The sequence below is a fragment of the Carica papaya genome, chromosome 8 (assembly GCF_054855325.1).
Source record: "Carica papaya isolate Zhongbai chromosome 8, ASM5485532v1, whole genome shotgun sequence".
NCBI lineage: Eukaryota > Viridiplantae > Streptophyta > Magnoliopsida > Brassicales > Caricaceae > Carica > Carica papaya.
Window position 1 is genome coordinate 28,242,570 of NC_142316.1, and position 22,418 is coordinate 28,264,987.

At 37.6% G+C, this 22,418-nt stretch overlaps 2 protein-coding genes across 2 annotated transcripts; one reads left to right on the forward strand and one right to left on the reverse strand.

The window, feature by feature from the left end:
* The first annotated feature begins 3,198 nt into the window (after positions 1–3,198).
* Positions 3,199–6,856, forward strand: PHT2;1 (phosphate transporter 2;1). Its single transcript, XM_022045581.2, has 3 exons — positions 3,199–4,200; positions 5,214–5,405; positions 5,956–6,856. Exons 1-3 carry the CDS (start codon positions 3,457–3,459, stop codon positions 6,778–6,780), a joined length of 1,761 nt encoding a protein of 586 aa, XP_021901273.1. The 5' UTR covers positions 3,199–3,456; the 3' UTR covers positions 6,781–6,856.
* Positions 6,857–8,094: 1,238 nt separating this feature from the next.
* On the reverse strand, positions 8,095–22,215 carry LOC110817061 (uncharacterized). The gene is made up of 19 exons (XM_088210369.1): positions 21,442–22,215; positions 21,131–21,179; positions 20,222–20,659; positions 18,387–18,772; positions 18,117–18,308; positions 17,838–18,038; positions 17,635–17,709; positions 17,491–17,557; positions 15,705–16,788; positions 15,568–15,624; positions 14,362–14,436; positions 14,183–14,215; positions 13,606–13,687; positions 12,999–13,196; positions 12,580–12,905; positions 11,714–11,966; positions 10,867–11,634; positions 10,163–10,409; positions 8,095–9,849 (listed from the first exon to the last, which is right to left on the reverse strand). Exons 1-19 carry the CDS (start codon positions 21,844–21,846, stop codon positions 9,434–9,436), a joined length of 5,352 nt encoding a protein of 1,783 aa, XP_088066495.1. The 5' UTR covers positions 21,847–22,215; the 3' UTR covers positions 8,095–9,433.
* Positions 22,216–22,418: the final 203 nt, after the last annotated feature.

Below are 22,418 nucleotides of genomic sequence, written 5' to 3' on the forward strand. Positions count from 1 at the left end.
TGGTCTCACAGTAGATATTTATTTATTTTTTTATAAAACAACTCTAGTACTTGATGCCGACTGATTGAAATATTCCCATACAAAAATCAATTTAGGGGCAAGGCAGCTCGTTAATTAGGTCTAATTCAAACACCGTTTTAAAATATTGCGAGTAAGAACATGTTTCGCACGACAATACCACACGCAAAATGCATTACGCATGCGATCAAACTTGCAGGTTTCGTACATACGGGTTTAATCCAGTTTGGGAAAATTAAGTGGGCTGAAATTTTTAAAAGTTTTTTAAGGTAATTAAAATGGTTTTTTTATTGTCGCTTTCATGGATTATGTCATGGCATAAATCCGGAATAGGAGTCCTTACGGCGTGGTTTGGGTCCAGTACTCAGCCACCGACTGTATATCCTTGTCCCTCAATTCTAAATTTCAAAGCATATCCACCTTTTATCTCCTTATCCTTTTGACAAGAGAATCATGCACTTTGCTTTCTTTCATTCACGTACCTCTTTTGCCCCTTCTCCTTCTATACTTTTCTAACAATCACTCTGCATTCACACAGCAAACTGCCCTCCTCGCGTAGTAAATTTTTTTATTTTTTTTATTTTTTTCCTTTGCTTTCGTTCTTCTTTTTTTGACCTTTTAATATTAAGTTAAAACATGGTCTTCAATTTGTTTTTCTGGTTATTTACACGTGGCATGGGCATAGTTTGGCCACTTGTAATAAGAGATGATAACGGTCCTCAGTGTCGAACACGCAACCACCCAACTTGTGGGAGAGAGAGAGAGAGAGGGTCGGTTGTCCTTATGTGCCCATTTCCAAAAAGCGTGTGACGCCACACGTGCCAACTCTATATCTATATGTTTCCACTGATACTCGGTTTTTGGAATCTCATGCTCCAATTTGGATGGAGACCGATTCTGACGTCTCCAGGAAATTACTTTAAACCCCACCTCTTATTATTCTAGATATAAGTTTATTGTGATACATCCTTGTATCCTACGTATCGCGGCTCCTCGACCACTCATCGCCGTCCATCGCAAACATGATGAATCGGACGGCTATTGTTTGATCAAACAGAACCTCTTCTTCTCCTTATACTGCAAGAAATTATGCGTTTCATCGCCTTCATTTCTTCCGCGCTATTTTCAACGTATTTGCCTCGTGGCACTCATACTGTTGGGGGGGGGTGGTTCCCATTGCATGGGTTGACTGCATGGGCCACGTGTCTTGCCACGAGGTTGGACCACTTGTACCCATCCATCATACACGTAATCATTATTTATCTGACATGGCGAGAGCTTATTGGGGAGGTGCCAGTTGGCTGATCTCCAAGCTCTCCTCTTTGTGGTGGATTGGTGGGAACCAGAGGAGTGGGCCAGGTGAGCTTTGAAGGAAGATGATATTCTCATAAGTTCTAACCCCACATGTACGTATATTATTATTGGTAATTAACGTATTAATTACATGTTTTATTTTCTCATTTTAATTCTTTAAAATATAAAATCTTCTAATTACAGAACAGTGCACGGTGATGGGGGAGGGGGACCGATCTGAGTTGCTGTTTGCGCTCGCTGTCAAGCTACGTGTGGTATAAGTAATGGAAGTTGGGTAAACTACAAAATAGACTTGGATTCTTTTCATTCATGTGGTTAAGTTTGAAGTTTGGAAGTGTGAATCAAAAGAGAAAATTAAACACAGAAATAAAAAGGAGAAGACGGTGTAATTGTTAATAGTTGTCAGGGCTGTGTAGAGTGCAGATGATGACATGGAGGAGCTTCGTGGTTTTGCCTGTTAAGTGTTGTAATGGACTCGAGAGGGGTCAACAGTATTGTTTTATAAGGAGGAGGAAAAAAAGTATGAAATTCATCAGCCATATATATATATATATTAATTCCACTGAGTTTGATGAGATTTTCTTTTGTTGGTTTCCTCTTTTCAATAAGGGTTTGAACTAATTTAATGGTGGACTGAGGTGATTCTTGAAGGGGGTTTATTTATAATTAGCAAATTGAGTCAGATAATTAAGTGCCACTAACTATTAGTATTCTTTTCTTTTTTGTGTTTGTGTTTGAACCGGTAGAACTATTACGTATATCATTATTTATTTATTTATTATTATTATTTTAAAGAAAAGTAGTTAATTTGAAGTAAGAAACCACAAAACATAAAACCCAAATGGCAAGAATATTATAACTTTTTTACTTTGGAATAAAGGTTTATTGCAACTACATATTTTTACGTTTGAAAATATTTCAAATGATGGAATCTACTTTAGAATAAAATTCCATCTAAAATTGAAAAAAAAAAAAAAAAAAAAAAAAAAAAAAAAAAAACTTTGTAATATATGTTTGAAATCAAAATTTATGGAATTTGTTTTAAACAAATTATTTATGAGGTTATGGGCGGGCCTAAATTCTATTAGACTCAAATGTTTTGAAAGTGATGGAGCTTTCTCGGACTCTTTCTTCAGTATCAATGGGCTGGGCTTCTATACAGATTTCCAATGCGATGAGAATTAATTTATTTTTAAACTTTCTAGATAACCCCCGCCACGCAAAATCATATGATAACCGATTATTAAGGCTGATATATTATAATATATTATCATTTTAATCCAAAATTATTACCCACTAATATTTTTACTTTTTTTTTATTTTTTATTTTTTAATGTTCATAAGGTATCAAAATAAACTTATGAACATATATGTTACTTTAAATTTTATTTTTTTTAAAAAAATACTAATTTCTTATATTTTATATAATACTAGTGAATATCCGATTATTCTTAATAATCTACTTGTATGTAATCACTTTAACTTAATAATATTTTTATGTAATTTTTAATACGGTATATTATATTTTTTTAAGTAAAAAGTATCAAATTTTTTTAATAAATAAAAAGATAGATGTAGTAATCATTCATTGTGTATTATTCAATTAATAATTATATAAAACATATATACACAATGAAAAGATAAGTTTAAAGTTTTTGATAGAGTTTGAATTTCTAGTAAGGAAACCAAATGGAAAGACAAAACTAGAAGTATGTATGGTTTGTAAATTGAGAAAGATCAAAGAAGTCGTCAAGCTTTATTGAATACCAGTTATGGATAATGTAGTCCAAATTTTTTTTATGAATATTTAAAACTTCTCTTGTGGGGTGGGGTTACAAGAGCCAAAAAGAGACACTCGCTCGTGAAGCCATAGGAGCCACTCATTTGAATCGAAGGCAAGACGAGCAGCCAAATCCACACTCTCCTCCCTCCCCACCCAAAAACACCAAACACCAAAAAATATGCACACCCAACCCCTCCATTCTTCTTCCTCCACCAACTTCTCTTTTTTCTTCTCCTCCACCATAATCCATGGCCAAGATTCCACCCGAATACTTCTGATCCATACTCTCTATTCCTTAATCTTCTTATCATCTTCATATTATTTCTCTCCCTCTCCGAGACATGACTCTTCCTTATTCTTTTTCTTCTGCAAGAAACACCACTACCACCTCCCCAGAAGCATTTTTTCTGCATAATTTTCATCTTTATCTCCCTAAACACCGTTGTTATTTCTTATGCAATGACACACACTTCCGCAAGAAAGATTCTTTGCTTTTCAAGTATCATTTAAACCCACTCCATCCCCATCTTCCCTTGTTGAGAGTCAATAACTGTAAACTGACCAAGCCTTTTGCCAGTATATCCTCTTTTGCTGAAGCGGATGGCGGGGAAGAGCAAAAGGAAGGAATTCAGATTGAGAAACAAAAAGGCGAAGACGATGACTTGCCTGGAATGGCTCAAGCATTTCATATATCTTCTAGCACTGCGTCAGCTATCTCGATATGCATAGCATTTGCGGCTCTCACCCTTCCATTTTTCATGAAATCGTTGGCTCAGAGCTTGGACTTGAGGACCAAATTGATGTCATACGCGACAATATTACTCGGGTTTTACATGGCCTGGAATATTGGAGCCAACGATGTGGCCAACGCTATGGGTACTTCGGTTGGCTCAGGTGCATTAACACTGCGTCAAGCTGTGGTTACAGCCGCAATTTTGGAGTTCTCTGGGGCACTGTTGATGGGGAGTCATGTCACCGGCACAATGCAGAAGGGAATTCTAGTTGCTAGTGTCTTCCAGGGGAAGGATACTTTGCTTTTTACTGGCTTGCTCTCTTCGCTAGCTTCTGCTGGAGTTTGGTTGCAGGTGCATTTCTATGTTTTCTCCTTATCACTTGCCTTGAAATTTCAGAAAATGGTTTTATCTGCTCCCAAAATTCTAGTCCTATTTATTATTACTAAGTGTCTGAATCATGTTTTCTGTATTTGACAAAACGGGTATCACATACTTTTGGGTAATGAGTTCATTGTTTGAACTTTTCGAGATTTGAGTATTCGTGCGGCTATCTCTATGGTTCACTCATGGAGCTATTGAACCACGGACCACTTAACTTCCAAGAGAAGGAAACTAGTTACTTGAAGCCTTCTTCACTGTGCTGGAGAAGAAGATAAGAAGTTAGATTTTTCAGTTACAGAGCTTACAGTTTCTGTGGCCACACAAGGGCCGATAGATGTTTCTAGTGCTGATAAATTTACCGCAATTATTCCTTTTTGTTTCTATCGAGCTAATCACTGAGATGTCAGGATTCAGGATCAAAGAGTTGAGAGTTTCTAGTCAGTGTTGTCAACCTTGATTCTCATAGGTTAATTTGGAGAATTAAAAGGCTACAAAATGAGCAGAAGAGTCAAAAGGAAAAGGTGACAGGTCTTGCCGCAATATATAAGATGCATGAATGAGATTTACATCCCAAAGACATAACAAAAACAATGGCCAAACAGATTTTCTTTAGGCACTAATCAGATGGATGAATGAGTTTTACATTTCTTCAGTTATCCAATAAAATATTTTGATTATATTGTGCACTTACATGAAGAATTGTTTTCACCATGGAGGAATCCAATAACATGCCATACCAGCTTTGTGATCCTGCCATTACTTGATTAAAAAAGTTTCCATCATAATTGACTTGAAGCAAGAGCAAATGTACCATCATTAACTATTACAAGTTCTTGAAACTTCCAACGAATTGAGGATCAATATTTAAGCTTGACGGGATAGAGTAATATATTGGCAGAAACATCCGTTGAATATGCTTTCTCGCAATCCTGCTGGCCCTAACATTGAAATGGGTGCTTATGGTTCGGTTTTGTTCAATCCAGGTGGCATCTTATTATGGATGGCCTGTCTCCACAACACACTGTATAGTGGGATCCATGGTTGGATTTGGTCTTGTCTATGGAGGAGCTGGTGCTGTATTCTGGAGTTCACTGGCAAGGGTGACTTCATCGTGGGTGATCTCACCTTTAATGGGAGCATTGGCTTCATTTCTTGTCTACAAATGCATCCGTAGGGTATGTTCTTGCACTTTGGGACTATAACGAATATAGCTTGCTGTAATAAGAGCTTATGGCATCTGATAAGATAGGAATTGAACAGGAAATGAAACAAACAGGCTATAAGAGTAGACTTCAATTGGTTTGACTCTCATGAACCATAATTTTATGATTTTTATTTACTTAGTGTCATACTTTCATTATATTCTAATATTTTAGATTTTTTCTTTTTTGAAATAAGTTTTCGCTACTTTTTTGTGAATTATTTTTTTTTTTACATACATAAACAGAAGTTGTAATTGTCTGTTGTTGTTGAGAAATTGCAGTCTTTGGAATTTACCTACAGGTCAGGTTAACTGGAGCCTCATGCTTGCTACTTGTCTGAACTCAATTGTATTAATTTGTTTAATTGATATCAAAAGGTTGTATGAAGGGACTAAAACAAACATGCATAAGCTACTTCACACTAAAATACTGATGTGAGAAGTTTGCAAAATCCCTGAAAAATGTTTTACTGCTATTGGCATGTATGTAGTTGTGCTTACTTTCACCTTTTTTCTGCCTCCAGTTTGTCTACAGTGCTCCAAATCCAGGACAAGCAGCGGCAGCAGCTGCGCCCATAGCTGTTTTTCTGGGTGTAACTGGGATTTCATTCGCAGCATTTCCTCTTAGCAAGAATTTTCCTGTAGCTCTGGTTCAGGCCTTAGCCTGTGGTGCCACTGGTGCAGTCCTAGTTGATAGAATTATCCGAAAACAGCTTGGTCATCTCCTTGCCAAATCAACTTCATCACAACAAGAGACCAAAGAGAATACCACCCGGCATAAAAACCTTGGATTGCTCTCTGACATTGCAGGTCCAAAAGGCACTCAACTGGAAATAGTTTATGGGGTTTTTGGGTATATGCAAGTCCTGTCAGCTTGCTTCATGTCATTTGCACATGGTGGAAATGATGTGTCCAATGCAATTGGTCCCTTGGCTGCTGCATTGTCTATTCTCCATGGCACCTCTAGTGGGGCAGAGCTAATCATTCCAACCGATGTCCTTGCTTGGGGAGGATTCGGAATTGTTGCAGGGCTGATGATGTGGGGTTACAGAGTGATAGCAACAATTGGGAAGAAAATAACAGAACTTACTCCAACAAGAGGTTTTGCAGCAGAGTTTGCTGCAGCTTCTGTTGTTTTGTTTGCATCAAAGCTGGGGCTTCCCATCTCGGCCACCCACACTTTGGTGGGTGCAGTTATGGGAGTAGGCTTCGCAAGAGGCCTAAACAGTGTTAGATCAGAAACCGTGAGAGAGATTGTAGCTTCTTGGGCTGTCACAATTCCTGTTGGTGCTACCTTATCAGTTATCTTCACATGGATTCTCACCAAGCTTTTATCATGTCTATTGTAATGCCACATTTTAAACGGGATTGATATCAAAGGTTTGATGTATGTGATTAATTAAGATCATCTCACATTTTTGTTTTTGTTTGCTTGGATTGGCTCGTTAAATTAACGTTTGATGGGCTGATTTATTCCTTTTAATTCCTGTTGTTTCTCTATTTTGGGATTGACAAGTCAGGAATTCATTTTCTTGTTTTTTCTTTAATATTCTTTTTTGTTCTCAAAAACTTCTCTTTTCACCTCTACTTACTCATATGGTTGAAGTATATATGCCAGTTTCTTTCTCTTGTTAGTAAGACACTCATTAGTATGGAGGAACATTTTGGAAAATCATTAAATCACAGGACTGACGTGCTAGAAATGATTGCTCAATTTTGCAGTAAGAGGTTGATCAGGATTTTATTAGTTAAACCAAACAAGAATACTTCCACGATTGATTAAATAGTAAACATCTGTCCCTTCAGCAGCTGTGCACATTGTTAATATGCGATATAAATAGTAAATTAGATTATTCGTTACACTTAAACAATCAGATGATCCAATTGGTTTAGTATATTACTATATTTCATGGGTGAACAAGATAAGATCATCGAACTCTGTACTAAGCAACTACCTCGTCAGTCTTGTTTTGTTCTAATTGACAGCCAGCTATAGTAGAAGAATATGCCTAAGTAGTCTTGGCAAGAAAGCAAATCAAATAGGAATATCAAGAACCGAAAAACGCATGTAGAGATTAAACTGATTCAGCAAATTCATAAGGGCCAAACATGTAATTGCATTGTCTTATGGAGGATTAACTTAGACTTAGCGCTAAGGATATCTCGAAATCAAAGTACCCCAAAATCTTATTAAGTGTATGCATAGATTTATTTTCTAGCCAGTGAAATTCTTAACATGAGTTTGACAGCATCAAAAATAAAACCATTTAATTGAAGGGGGGAAAAATTAAACAGGTGATGATCGCTGTGACAGAATAAGATGGTCTGGCTGTTCACGCGATACTCCGAAGTTGAAATCAATATAATCAATTAACTAAAAGGAGTTTTTTAATTTGATCCTAAAAATAAGAGGATATTGAAATTCTTTTTTTACTATCCTATAGAGCACGAAGTGGCTCGATACACCTAACTCTGCAGGATGCTTGCCCCCTGAGCTAACAGCCTCGGGCGAAGTAAATGGTCTTTGAACTGCTAAACAGATCCTACGCAGGTTGAAGTTTCATTAAATCCATTCCTGCACATGGATTCACATTTTACGCACTATTTTTCACAACCAATCAACCATGATTCAAATGACGACAGCAAACTACACATTTAAGATATTTGGAGCATAACTTGCAATCTTTTTTTTTTTTTTTTTGAAATACATAACTTGAAATCTTACATAGACCAAGGATCTGATTCTATTTCTATGGCTATTCAATCACCAACTCTCGGAGTGGTTTCAGAATACATCATCCCTTCTTTCCCAAACTCAGCTAAGACGAAGATCACTACAATGACCTTAAAACAAACATGATGATATGATACTTACAAGATACACAGATGACTTTGGGAGTCTCCAAATCAAAAGTAGTTTAAGCACCCTCTTTAGAAACAGGAGGTTTCACCAATGCGGAAGTAGCACCATAGAATATAAAACAAATATTTATGGCACAGTTCCAGTTTATTCAAATATTTCGCTTTCAAACTTCACATGCAGTCAACATGATGCATGAGCAATTCAACTTCTTGCTGATAAGCATGCCACGACACCTTGTGGTGAGAGCCTTTAGAGAGAGAGAGACAAATCATGGAGAAATTTCTTGAATGGAAGTTAGATTGGGCTCCCATCCCAAAGTGTGACAAGCTCTTACCTTCGGAAGGGGTGGTACAAAGGGTTTCTTTATTCTTCCATTTCTTCTTGTCAAGAGTCTTGAGCTCTTTTCTCTGGAGACATAGAAGTCTTTTGCAGAATAAACTGATTCCTCCAAATTTTCACTACTGACGTCCCAAGTGATCCTAGCATCTGATGTATCTTCAGTAGCTTCATTGACTTCAACTGTCTCTTGGTGTCTACGCGTGAGTTTCTGGACTGTAGTTAATGGAATCAAGAGATATTTCTGACCGGGCAACAGTTTCTCTTCTGGCTGTAAAAGGGAATCATGAGGATTTTTGAAAACTTCTGGTCGTGCAACACACATCCCCGTGTACCTGTCCATCATCTGAGATGCAGGAATTGCAGTTTGATACGACTCTTCTTCCCCACCTGGATGAACTACCCTGACAAACAAATTTTTCGATAGCAGGGTCATATCCACAGATATGGGGGCTCCTCCTAGTTCTTTATTTTTTTTCGATTGCCTGTCGACATGCCTGTTTGCCCCTGAGAATTGAATGCACCCCATCAGCTAAGCAGGTGGCTTTCAAAAGTTGTCTGATCCCACCGTCTCATCATACTCACTAGCAGAGATTACCAAGACATTATACTTTGGTGTATTCTGCTATATTATCTAATATTCTTTTGTCTTTAATGGCCGGCACTAGCCAATCTGATACTTCCATTACAGCGAGCGGTGATGAAACCAAAGCATAGCTTAGCCATAAATGTGTGGAAAGATCTCCATCTCTTCCAGGATAAAAACAAAATGACTAAGTCCTAGAAATATTACGTCAGGAGGGCTACCTCTGCAGGCACATCCTTGTACTAATATCATAGTCCCATAGACCTGATGACACCTGACGTTCTAGTTTCTTCACCCTTCCGCTAATCCAATTGTTGTGAAGGACAAAACAACCCTTCTTTACACAGGCTGCTTTTACATTATTTTTCTGCCATAGGCCCAGGTATGCACCATTTGGGAACAGGTTTCTGTCTAAGAAATGAACAGTCAGATTTGTTTCCTGTTCTACGCATTTATTATCACCCACCCGTTGGGACCCACCTTCTCCACATAGTGTGTCATAGAAGCTTGGCTGCTCAGACAGGCCAGAAGATGCTGCATGCTTTACCACCTTCTCCATAGATAAAATTGTCGGGCTATTGGAACGAGCAAAGTAGAAGCCAGAATTCAAGCGCCTAGGTAAGTTTATAGGTCCTGCAGATTGACCAGCAGCATGGTAAAAATGAGAGATTTTCTCTCAGTCCAGTGCTTGGGGATCATATTAGACATTAATAAACAGTTATTTTATGGAAAGAGAGACCGAATGTATTATCCAGTATGTTTTTCAGAAAAATGAATCACATATGCCCCCACCTATATGAACCAAACATTAGAAAGGAAAAAAAATCTAAAAGAAGTTAACAAATATCAATGGAAAATCCTAAGTTTTTAAACTGATCTCCGTATATGTATAGTAAATCATGGAATATGAATTAGTCATTTTAAATGTAGTGATTTGAGTGAGCACCTGTTTGGTTGTATTCATCAGACTGTGCTGCTAGAACAGCAGGACCAAAAGAACATAGAAATGATAACGGATTTCTGAACCAATATACATCGACATCACTTAAAAGTACATTGTAACCCAGCTTCAATATTTTCAAAACTATCCTGGATTTAACTTTGGTAACCCTCTGAAAGCATTTGGTACCAAAGTGGCAGTCGTTGAAGCTAATATTACTTGGAGATAATGGATCCCTGAAAACAGGAAGGCCCTGGTCAAAACAGAAACACAGATATGAAGTCAATGTTGACACAGCATCATGTAACATAAAGCACATAACTAAATAAGGCAGTCAATTGATGCATCATAGTTATAGTCTAGAGTGTAACAAAGATCACCTTTGGGCAACCTTCCAGCTAATGGTTGACAATTGAACAGATATATGGAACACAGCCCAAACAGAAATACTCCCACTAAGGTCCATACCCTAAGATAAGGCTGATTTTTGCCGTGGAAACAATGTAAAGTCGTCTGCTTTAGACCTTACAGTTTTCCCAGCCCAAACATAAATTTTTTGAGAGAAAGTATATGTCATTATTTTAATTTTAAGAATTTAAAATTTAAATATATTTTACAGTTTTGCATGCTTGTGAATTTGCAAATCTTCTATCTAGCCAGGATATCCATAAAAATTAATTAAACAAAGTAAAAGAAAAGGAGCAAACTACCTGTAAGATAGAGAACTGATAAGTTTCTTCATCAAGAGCACAGATCACATAATTTGTGACAGCAAGCTGACGTAATCTGCACGCCCAACTCATCAACATATCCTTGTAACTATATCCAGCAACTGCAAGCACAATTGTCCTATTCTTATCCGCAACTAGTGGTAGAAGTGACTCTAAGGGAAGGGGGAAATTCAATGGTGTAAATGGCTTTAACTTATCTTCAATGAAGCAATCTGATATCCTGTTTACCGTTTTAGCATCATCAATACAAGCCAAATGTTTCTTAAATCTCCAAGAGTTCAAGATTCTTTTCTTCCTTGAACTGAACTTCTGGTAAATATAGTGATGAACATTTTCAGTAGTGTTGCCAAATAAGTAGTTTTCACCACATTTTGTAAGCCTCACTAGGCTAGAAAATTTGTTTTCATGGAAAAACAAGGATCCATATAATGCTGCTAAGTGGGAATTGCCAACATACTCCCAGCTTCTCCTTTCAAAAAGAGAAGCATTGGGACCTCTGAATGACCAGCTAGACTGATGGTCATGGACATTTAGAAAGAAACTGGAGACCGTCCTACTGGCATCAAACACAAACCTTTTATCACATGACAAAGCCTCATTGATGATCCATTGATAGTGAAGTCCCTTCTGAAACAAGAAGGGAGGAAGGACGCCATTATGTAAGGGTAGATCTGCACTGTTCCATGCCATAAGCATTCTCCCTTCGCAACAACTCCGTTGCCAAGTTTCATTGAGCATTTCCTGCAACTAATAAAATGGGGATAGTATCAATACAATTCTCTCCAATATGCCACCAAATTTTAGTCTGGACTAAGTGTTTTTATACCTGCTGGATATTCATCTTTTCACCATCCATATTAAGCCATTGCTGGCTGCTCTCATCCAAATAGAATGGGAAGTCAGATAGATTTTGCGATAAAGCAAAAAGAAGCCAATCACGATTGAGTTGGCGAGTATAACCGAGAGTAGAAATGAGGTCTGGCAGTACAATGGTTTCAGGATTAATTAAAACAGATATGTCTGACATGAATTCCTGTGATCTTGCTACCATTGAATGGAAGAATGGAGTCCCCAGGAACCTAGAAACACCCAAATAAACCAATGCTCAATGGATTTTATTGTTTTTCTATAGATGATGGGCAAGAACAAATTTAACAAATTTCTGTATCAACTAGCTCCCATTATTGTTCCCCTTCGCACTCAAAAACACTGGCGAACAGAACCAGAATAAGATGAAAGGAAAATAAACCCCCGAAATTAAACCTAGGTGTGTTATGAAGGGGCATCAGTTTCTTAAACTAATCAATTGAAACAAACCTCAGAAGCAATAGAGGAGAATCACCTATACACATTTTTATCCCCAGGGTCTCCCAACAGATGTTTTATGAGTTGCAGCTCTTTAACATAAAGCATTTTCCCAAATAGAATTTAAACTGGTAAAAAAGAGAAAGATGAACACTTAATATGGCGTCCTTTAGATACATAAACAATATATTTAAACACAACACTACATATTATTTCCACATGAAAGCTCTAAACAAATTGTCCCATATCAAGATTTCGAAACCTTGGCTCGTTGAATAAACTGCATTCTTTATCTTACTACTATTTGCTTGAACATCTCAATATAATTAACAAAAATGCAGTCAATAGAACACGAGGAGAAATGGAATGATAAGCTCAACTACTTACGTGAAATCAATATTTGGATCGACCAAAACTCGTGAACCATAGGCCTCAGCGAAAGAAACAACAGAAGGGTGTCGGCTGAATAGAACAACTGTTACCTGCGACGACAAAGCGAGCCATGAACGAATTGCTAGACTCTGCCTAGCCCCGACAGAGCCCGTAAAAGGACTGGGTCCGGTGAATATGGTGATCTTTGAAGTATCCATATTGTGATTGAACTTGGGGTTGTTGATGTGGTCTTTAATCTGCGTAGCGTATAAGGAGAGACCAATCAAGAGAAAACCAGATAGCCATACCGACCATAGAACAACTTGAATTGCCTGTAAATTCTTTCGAAGAAAAAATAGCCCCATCAAAACATGCACCGAAACCAGAAAGTACAGAGTAGTAAAGGATAAAAACTAGGCATTTAGCAGATGAACCTTAGTCATTGCAGAATGAAATAGAATTGGCTTAGTTGGGTTTTTATTTTTATGGAGGAAAAAAGAGTAGGTCACGACAAAAGGAAGTGAAGCTTTAACTGAAAACAAACGGAAAGGAAGATGAAAATGGAAAAGTAACAAACTGACAAGCTCTGCAATACCATCACCACCACCAAGACGGCGAGACCATGGGCCACGCTAGCTTTCCATTGAATTTGAATTGAATATTCAATAATTGCGTATATGCTTTACTTTTTCCGCTCTTTTTCAATAAAGATTTCGGCTGGAAGCTTGCTTCCATGGTCCTCCTTTTTGGGTTCTTTCCAATTCACTACCTAAAACCGCAAATTATCATCGGTCAAAACCATGCTTCTTAACTTTCATTTTTTATTTTTTATTTTTTTCTGAATTTAGTTTATAGTTTCACCTATTTATTACGTCATTTTGTGTTTATTTTTACTGAAAATTTATTTTATTGTTAACTGTACAAATAACATTTAATTATTAAACTCAACTAATTCCTAATAAATATATTTATACACATGTGCTCGCTACAGAGTTTGTTTATTAATTAATACTCATGCGAGTCATCCACCACATGACCCACTTTCCTTGATGAATCTTTTCCAGAGGCACAGCATTCTGATGAGCATTTTGCAGGTACGGTCGAAATACCCACTAGAGAGTTTCTGAAACCAGTCTACCATAAATTTAGCATATAACTAGACCTGCTCAAGGTTTCTTTTATGACTACAAACAATCCACTTGGAAATTGCCTGAATGTTGGTTCCATGACTCCGAGTCCAAACATTCACTTTCAAGTTGCTTCCCGTCCACTTCAGTGATGTACAATGTTTAAGGAAAAGGTGGAAGACACAAAAAAAGACCGACATAAAATGAGCTAAAACGCAGGAAGCTACTAAGATACAGAACACAGAACATCGTTATGTCTAAGGGATGTCAAACATTGATGCCCCTATAATCCTTGTTCCTTTACTCCACAGGAGAAGCCATTTAGCAGCACAACTTGCCATGAATGCATAATTCTGTTCACTGTTTGATTGCCATCCCTGTGTTGAGTTTTCCAGCCTCCAAATTTCGAGTTATGATCTTCCAATATGCACTATGAATTTCACACGCTTCAAAACTTGTCCTTCAAAATATCCTTTCTCAATCATCTGCGCCGACTAGGTGATCTGGATCTTGATCTCCTTTCCCTGCCAAACAAAGTCATGGAATTAGTGAATAGTGAGCGTTTAAGATGTAGGAATCTGGCACTTTCACCTGAGCTGCTCATTGTTATGTTGATGATTGTGTCCCATAAACATAAACACACTCTTAATTTTACAGACTGGCGCCATACCTGATGGTCTCAAGAGAAGAATAGGGAGAATGCCTGCGCTGAGAATGCTTGCTATGAGGTGACCGCGAAACTTGTCTAGAAATGAAAACATCCATCATACTGATTGGGTGAGTTTAATATACATCACCTAAGAGAAATGCTTAGCCTTGTAGAGAGTCAATAACAATAAGAATGAGCTGCCAGCATTTTCTTTTTACTTAAGGATCCATATGACTAAACACCAGCTATTATCACTGAAAGTGAAACTATTGACAGCATCAATCTAATAGCAGATTCACACACAATATCTGTAACTCCTAAATTGATCTCCTCCACAGACTTTAAAACCATTAGCAATCCCACCAAATGAAACCCTGGCTTGAGTTTAAGGGTTATAACCTCGTATACGTACAATAATTCAAAATAATAGTAAAAGAAACCACTTACAGAAAGTATTTCAGTGTAATTGACCTCTAATGAGTGATAGATGGCTTTAACAATTAAGATCCTTTACAGGCTAAACTAAAACTCAGTTTAACAGGATAAATAAAAGAGAAAGTAAACGACATATAATTGATCCCTCTGTAGAAACTCAAATCAATCTTGCTCCACATATCATGAGAAAGAGAAGACCATTAACTATAACTTTTGTATAAACTGAACATAACCACCTAGTATTAGTTTCTAAAGCACCATGTTTCCCCAGCTCAAGAGCAAAACAGAGACAACAATTTAACCAAGGAAATGTCACTAACCAGATAAAAGAAAAAGCTGTAACGTCCAATAATAACAAACAAATCAAAACCATAAATTTACCACAGATCATGGCAACAATCAACTGATACTAGAAGACACCATACCCAGGCAAACCATCAAGAGCCAACAGTAAGTAACAAGTCAATTAACAAACTTTTTGTGAGGGCACTTGCACCAAATAAAATGAGATATAGATTGCCGTATACTGCATAGCATTGCAAACTAGCTCACTAACTTTTACATGAGATTATGTTTTTCTAGATGAAAAATATGACAGCTATGTTTTAAACTATTCGTCCAAAACTAGTTAAAGTTGAAGATTACTGACTAAACTTCTTTTGCTCATAATGGATTATGGACCAGTTTTTATCTCAGAAACATTGTAGACCTTGAATTTAATAAATGGCACCTGTCAAGAAAAATCCGATATAACGAAACAAAGAACAAAAATAAGCACTGTTAACTGGCTACCTTCTCCTAGATCTGACAGGAGACGGCGATAAGTTCCGTTTTCTTGAATACGGCTTCCTGTAGCAAAGAACAGATGATTAAAGTTCAATAATACAGCTAGATAAAAGCAAAAGAATAGATAAATCGAACTGGTTTACCTTTTGGAATCATCAGATGCTTCATCACTAGAGCCAGTGGCATGACTGACAGAATTGTCCTTGCTGGTTCTTCCCCTGCTGCTGCTAATTGAAGAAGAGCGTCTTCTCTTGTGCCTGCCAGAGTCACTTGCAACTTTATTTCTTGATCTACTTCGCTCCTTTGTTCCTTCTCTTTTTCTATCAGCATCTTCTCTAGAACCAGTCCTATGGACCTTCTCTCTGCCTTTGTCATCCTTCTTAATATCAAGATGATGACTGGCCTTTTTGCTAGATTCAGACTCCTTAGCCTTCTCACTAGATTTAGTACCTTGACCTTTCATTATGTCTTTAGAACCATTCCGATCATCAGTCTTCTCCTTTCGTGGGTGCCTTTCGTCATGCTTTCTATGACTTTCTTCTGCTCGACTCCTACTGATATCTACCTCCTTCTCAAAGTCTTTCCTAGAACTCTTCATACTTTCATGTTGATCCCTTTTGTCCAGTTTCACTTTACTTTCCTTACCTTGAGAATCTTCTATTGTCGGCTTTTCCCCACCAGCACTTCTGCCAGAGAGTTCAGCTTCCATTAGGTGTTTCTCCCTGATAATATCATTTGATCCACAGCCATTATTTCTATCAAGTACTTTTCCACTATCACCATTATCTTCATCACCTTTGTCCCCAAAAGCCACCTTGGAAGAAGAGACATGGTCACTTGATTTTTTACTAGTGGGCTCTGATACACTGTTTCTGGTCAAATCAGCATCCATAACTCTCTGTGCATTACCATGCTCAATTTCGGACTTTGAACCTCCATTTTCAGAAGCATATTTAAAAATCTTATCAACTTTTGACCGCTGAAGAGGAGCACTGTTCTTGGAATTTGTCACAGTGGAACTCTGGATCTCCTCATCTCCATCATCAACGTCATCATCAGAGGCATAATTTGCAAGACCCAGTACATCTCCAGGAGAGCTAGAATTAGACTTTTCAGTGGCACCTTCAATTTCAGATTCCTTCAGTATAATTGGACCGAAAATCTTGGCAGCCGCCTTTTGAGTGGGCACATTTGCAGGGGGAGATGTTGCTGTATGATTTGATGCAACTGCATCGTGATTAACTAAAAGGAATCAAAATTTGACACCACAAAATTGTAAGTAGAGAAAAAATTCATGCAGTTCGAAAGTTGCACCAAGTGTGATGAATAGAAGTTCAGGAACCCTTATACAACCTATAAGGTTTAACATTTTCTTAATATCTTTTCCTACTAAAATGTGAGGCGCCATTATTTGATCACTAGGAGGTAATCAAACTGAATGTTTCAGGTATTTATTTAGGTTTGTTTTACATTACTTATCGAAATTTATTAGTTAATTTGCTATTGCAACAGTTCCCTAGTGGGCTGTTGCAATATTTCTGTTCCACAAAAATATCCTTATGTAATTTGAAATGGATAATATTCTGGAACAACAATAAGTATATTATATTAGTAAAAACTTATTTGCTCTTCTTCATTCCTAAAAAACTTTATCTAGGCTGTGAACAGACCAACCATTAAATGTGGTATATATATATTCTTTTGGAATGAAAAAGGAAAAGTTATATTGACACAGCACCAACCACCAGCACTTAGCCTGCTTGCTTAGTGCCAACCACTTTCACAGAAGTGGTCTCTGTTCAAGCCCGGTATGGGCAAAGATAATTACAATAAGCAAAAAGAAAAAAGAAAAGAAAAGAAAAGCACCAAGGAGATACAAATCAATCAACCGTCTCTAAGGTCCCTAAAATAAATCTAGGATAGAATTACCTTCAACCATCTTATCTTCTTCACTAAGGACCTTTGTGGCAATTTCATCAAATAGTTCATCTGTAACCTGCTCATAACAGGAAATTACAACTGCAATAAGCAAATGTTTATCTAGGAAACCTTTAGCTTCCAGAGACCACTGACCTTTAAAAGAACTTCAGTTAGAATACGTTTTATTTCCTGGTTAATTGCTGCAGTTCTAGCCGCTTCCACATAATCCTGCAAAGAGCAAAGAAGCCAAATGCTAAAGTGAATTTATATGCAGTCTGGTAATTATATAATAATATCAAAAGAAAGTCCTTGAAAGAAAATCGAAGAATCATAAGGTAAAAGAGAAAGAAATGAACCTCATCATCATCATCCTCTTCCTCAGTCGACCTAGAAGAATCAACACTTTTGCTATCTGCTTGATCTCCCTTTGTAAAAGATTTATCAACACCTTCATCATCAATGGATTGTGCTTGCTCTCTAGAATGCTCTAAAGACGATTTAGTAATTGCAGCTTTGTTCTTAATTATTTCCTCTTTAAGCCAATTAGGCACAGAAGCCTGGAAAACACTCAATTAGGAGGAATTCAACGACAAGTATAAAGGTGTTTATGCCTAATCAGAATAAAAGCATTATACCTTTTTTGGACGATCAGAAACACCATATGAGTCACCTGGAAAGGCTGTAGTCGGATGAAGTGCATGTCCTCCAGTTAGACCAAAAGGTGTTCCAGTAGATGGAATTGTAGGCTGGAAAGTTTGACCAGGCAACCTTCCAAATGGTGGTGCAGCATGTCCAGAAACAGGAGGTACGATAATAGATGAGTCATGCTGAAAAAAGAAGCAAATATCAGACCATCCAGATAAAGGGAAATTGAATAAAACAAGTGATAGGACCAGAACCAAGACCTGTGGTACTGATGGGATAGAGGAAGGAATTGGAGGATAAACTACACCAGGTGCAGGAGGAGTCCAAGGGCTAATTGAAGGCACTGATGCAACAGGGTCAATTCCTCTAACAGTTCCCATTGGCTCATTATGAGCAGCATAACTTGATTGCACATGTGGATCACAATTAGGATTATACCTAGGAGCAAAATCTAAAGGCTGATCACTCAGATTAGCTGTGGTATCAGCTGAATGATTGCTGTATATGTAGGATGGCTCAACCAAAACTGATCTACCAGCTGCAGGCAATGATGGCTGCTTTGGATGCTGCCCATCCTGATCTGAGGAAATGGGCAAAGATAATGAGTTGTATGATTGCTCCTCTTGATTTGCAATTTCTTCCTTACCTGCCATTTGCATAAATTTTCACATATCTAAAAATGAAAAAACAAACCCCCATAATCAATTTAAGTTTATAATAAGCCCCAATAATCCTCTCCTTGAGTGTTAAAAAGATAACTTCAAAGTTTCTGCACGCATTCTATAAAAAAAATTAGGCCTCAAATTTTCTAAAATATGAAGTAATAAGTAATCCTCTCAAATGTTTTCCAATAAGAATAAACAACAGGTTTTCCTTATTTAGCACACTGATTCTGATGGAACATAATTGTTGCTTAGAACTTCAACAAAAGGAGGCAAGTACATCCGAAAGCCAATTCAGATTGCCATATCTTTAGTTACAGCAGTTGATTAATCCATCAGTAAGGAGATCATGTTGAGGCTAGAATACGTTCATCTTGTTAGCAACCACCACATGAGTAACTTAGCTCATTGGAGATGATTGACAAGCTCAAGAAGAACTTTCCACAACCTGAGAACAACTTAAGTTCAAAGAACAATTTTCAACATGTCCTTTTTCCAAATTCTTTGCCATTGGCTTCCTATAGATTTGGAGAAGATATTTGCATCCGTTCCTCATCATCAACCATTGAAGACAAGAGAAATATTATTTAAAATGCTGCCTCGGCCATATCCACAATTGTCAATCTTAATGAAAGTGATATTTCAAAGTTTTCATTAACAAGAGACCTTTAGCAAATAAAACCACTGTCATTCATTCACTAAAAGGAAGGGAGAGAGAGAGACATCTACTATGATTAGTAGTTGCTTTTTCCAGTGCATTGATGAACATCTTTTATAAGAAAAAAGAAACTAACAACTGCCCATTATGAACTAAATGGAGATGCTGAATCATAAACAAAAAATAAAATTGCAAACAATGTCCAATACGTTGGGTGCACATAGGCATACGAATTCTAACAGTTGTCCATCAAGGTTTTAAGGATCTAGACTACAGTGGGGTTAACAGGAACTTGTCAAAGGAATGAAAGAGATTTATTTCATATGACAAGGAACTCCTACTTATCATAGATGCTAAAACCAGTAAAAATTTATTCAACTTGGGAAGATTGAAGAGTTAGCAGAGGATCTCTAAAACTAAATGGTAAGAGCTTTACTCTTTGAAAGACAATTTCACTTACATGGCAGAAAAGCAGCAGAACCTGTACGCACTTAACATTTACGAAAAGGTAATTAAAATATCAACTACGCCTTCTCCATAACTAAATTGGAAAGAGCCTAGACCAAAAGAAAATAGGAAGGATATGCAACCAAAGATTCTCATCCTATGGACTTTAATGGTACAGTCAAATTTTTTATTTTAAAAAAAAGGTACAATCGAATTTCTCAGTCACAAGTGAATATAAAAAAAACTAGATATTTTACGGTTAAAGAAGTTGAAATTAAAAGATATGTTTTGAGCACAAGCCTCACAGTGCAATCTTCTATGTGATTACCTGGAACAGAAGAATAACTAGAAGGTACCTCCTGCTGATGAACAGATGAACTGGCAGATAAGCCTTCTTGATGGGAAAATCCAGCTCTGGATCCTCCAGCCAAACTTCCATCTCCCACAGAGTATGATATATGCCCATCAGGAACATAAGATGGTCCAGAGCTGACAGGTGTAGCATCCTGTGGATAAACTATTGGTTGCCTAGGTTGAGTTGCAGCTGGAATCGGAAATTGTTGATAGCCTGATGCTGGAAGTGATTGTTGTGGAACTTCTAGATAATGAGGATCAAAAGACTGCAGAAACTGATCATGAATGCGATTTTGTTCTTCTGGTCTGCCAACTGGTTTGAATTGAGATTGTGCATGCTGATCCTCCATAGTAGCTTTAGCAGCTGCCCATTCTCTAGCTCTGGCACCCCAATCTTCTACGTTGTTCTGAACTGTCACCACAACAGGCAGCAAATATAAAACCGAATATCACCAGCAATTTAACATCAAACGATGCTCGCACACGTGAACATTTTCTTTAGGGTGTATTTTCAAAGGAAAAAAGAAACATTTTCTTTACGGCAGAGGTAGCTGCTCATAAGCTAATAAAAACCTAAACAAAACTAAAAGAAATATGTACCACATAGAACAGAAATGTGTACTACATAATCAGTCTTGTGTACAAACCCTAGCAGTCAAGAACACTATATTATCGCATAACCTATCTCAACCATCTCATACGACATCCTAAAAAACTTCTTTTATTTAACTACATGCTAAATCATCATGATATTATGATTTAGCTCCAGACTCATGGTTGCCACGCTATCTACAAAGTGGAAGAAATACAACCAATGGCAACAAAAGCATTTTGGACTCCCAATTAGATTGCCCAAAGTGCAACTAGGATTAAGCAAACAAACCTGGATACTCCCAACCTGGGTGATGGCCCCAATTTGGATTGCCCCATTCCTACAAACATATACATCAAGTAAATAATAAAATCGATCATCTCTAAAGGCAATTTCAAAAGGCACAACCTACAAAACACGAGCAAACAGTACGGAAACGAAGCCAAAAAGGAGAAAAAAAAATTTATAAAAAGAAAAAGCAACCAGCCCTAGCTCCATATTCAATATGTAATTAACCATGAAAAATGAAGAGGGAAAACCCAGAAAAATATAGATTTTCTCGATTCAAATAAGAACAAATATGAAATTATTACTGGATTGACCTGAGGGTAAGGCTGGGGAAGCTGAGAATGAGGCGGGAAGGAGGGACGAGGAGGCGGAGGAAACGGGGAATTGGCAGTGGCAGCGTTGGCGTGGAAAGGGGGTTGGTGCGAGTGTGGAGGATAAGGGAGAGGAGGGGGTGGAGGATAAGCAGAGGAATGGGACTGAGGGAGATGGTCGGAGGGAGGAGGTGGACCCCAATGGTGGTGGGGAGGTGGCGGCGGTGAAGGAGAGTGGTGAGGATACTGAAACTGGTTGGAGTACCATGAGGGGCCCGGCGGTGGAGGCACCGGCGGCCTCGCATGCGGCTGTTGCTGCTGTTGATACGGCTGATGGGGATCCGACGTCGACTGTGGCGCCGGCGGTGGTAGCCTCATGTACCTGTGAGATTGCTGATATGCGTCCATGTTTTCTTGGGTTGTCTTCTTTGGTATTCTGGGTTGGCCGGGATAGAAGTTTTCAAGTGAAAACGGATTTCATTCAAGAAGTGATTACTTCAGGTGGGAAACCAAGGGATGCAGGATACTCTCCCGTACGACCCACTGTCGAAGATTCTACACATGGGTTCTTTAGGAACGGGGAGAAAATGGAAATGGATGAAAAACCTATTTTTCTGATGTATTAAATTGGTCACCGATAATTAAATTAAAGGGATTAACAAAAAAAAAAATGTAAAGAAGTAATAAGAGAAGAAAAAGAGAATGATTATGAAGATGGGTAGAGGGAGAATAATGAAATGGGCAAAAGACTGTTCTATAAAAACATGTTCAATTAACAAATGTTTTGTATCTAAGGTGATACAAATTTGAATACAAACTGGTAATCTGGTCGGATCAATTTCGATAAATTAGTAAAATACAGAGAGATGTTTCAATAATACCAGAAAAATAATCATGTAAAACTAAAATATTTTAAATAGAATGTGAAAACGAAAAAATAAGAAATTTTGTTAATGTTTAAAAAATTAATTTTTTATGAA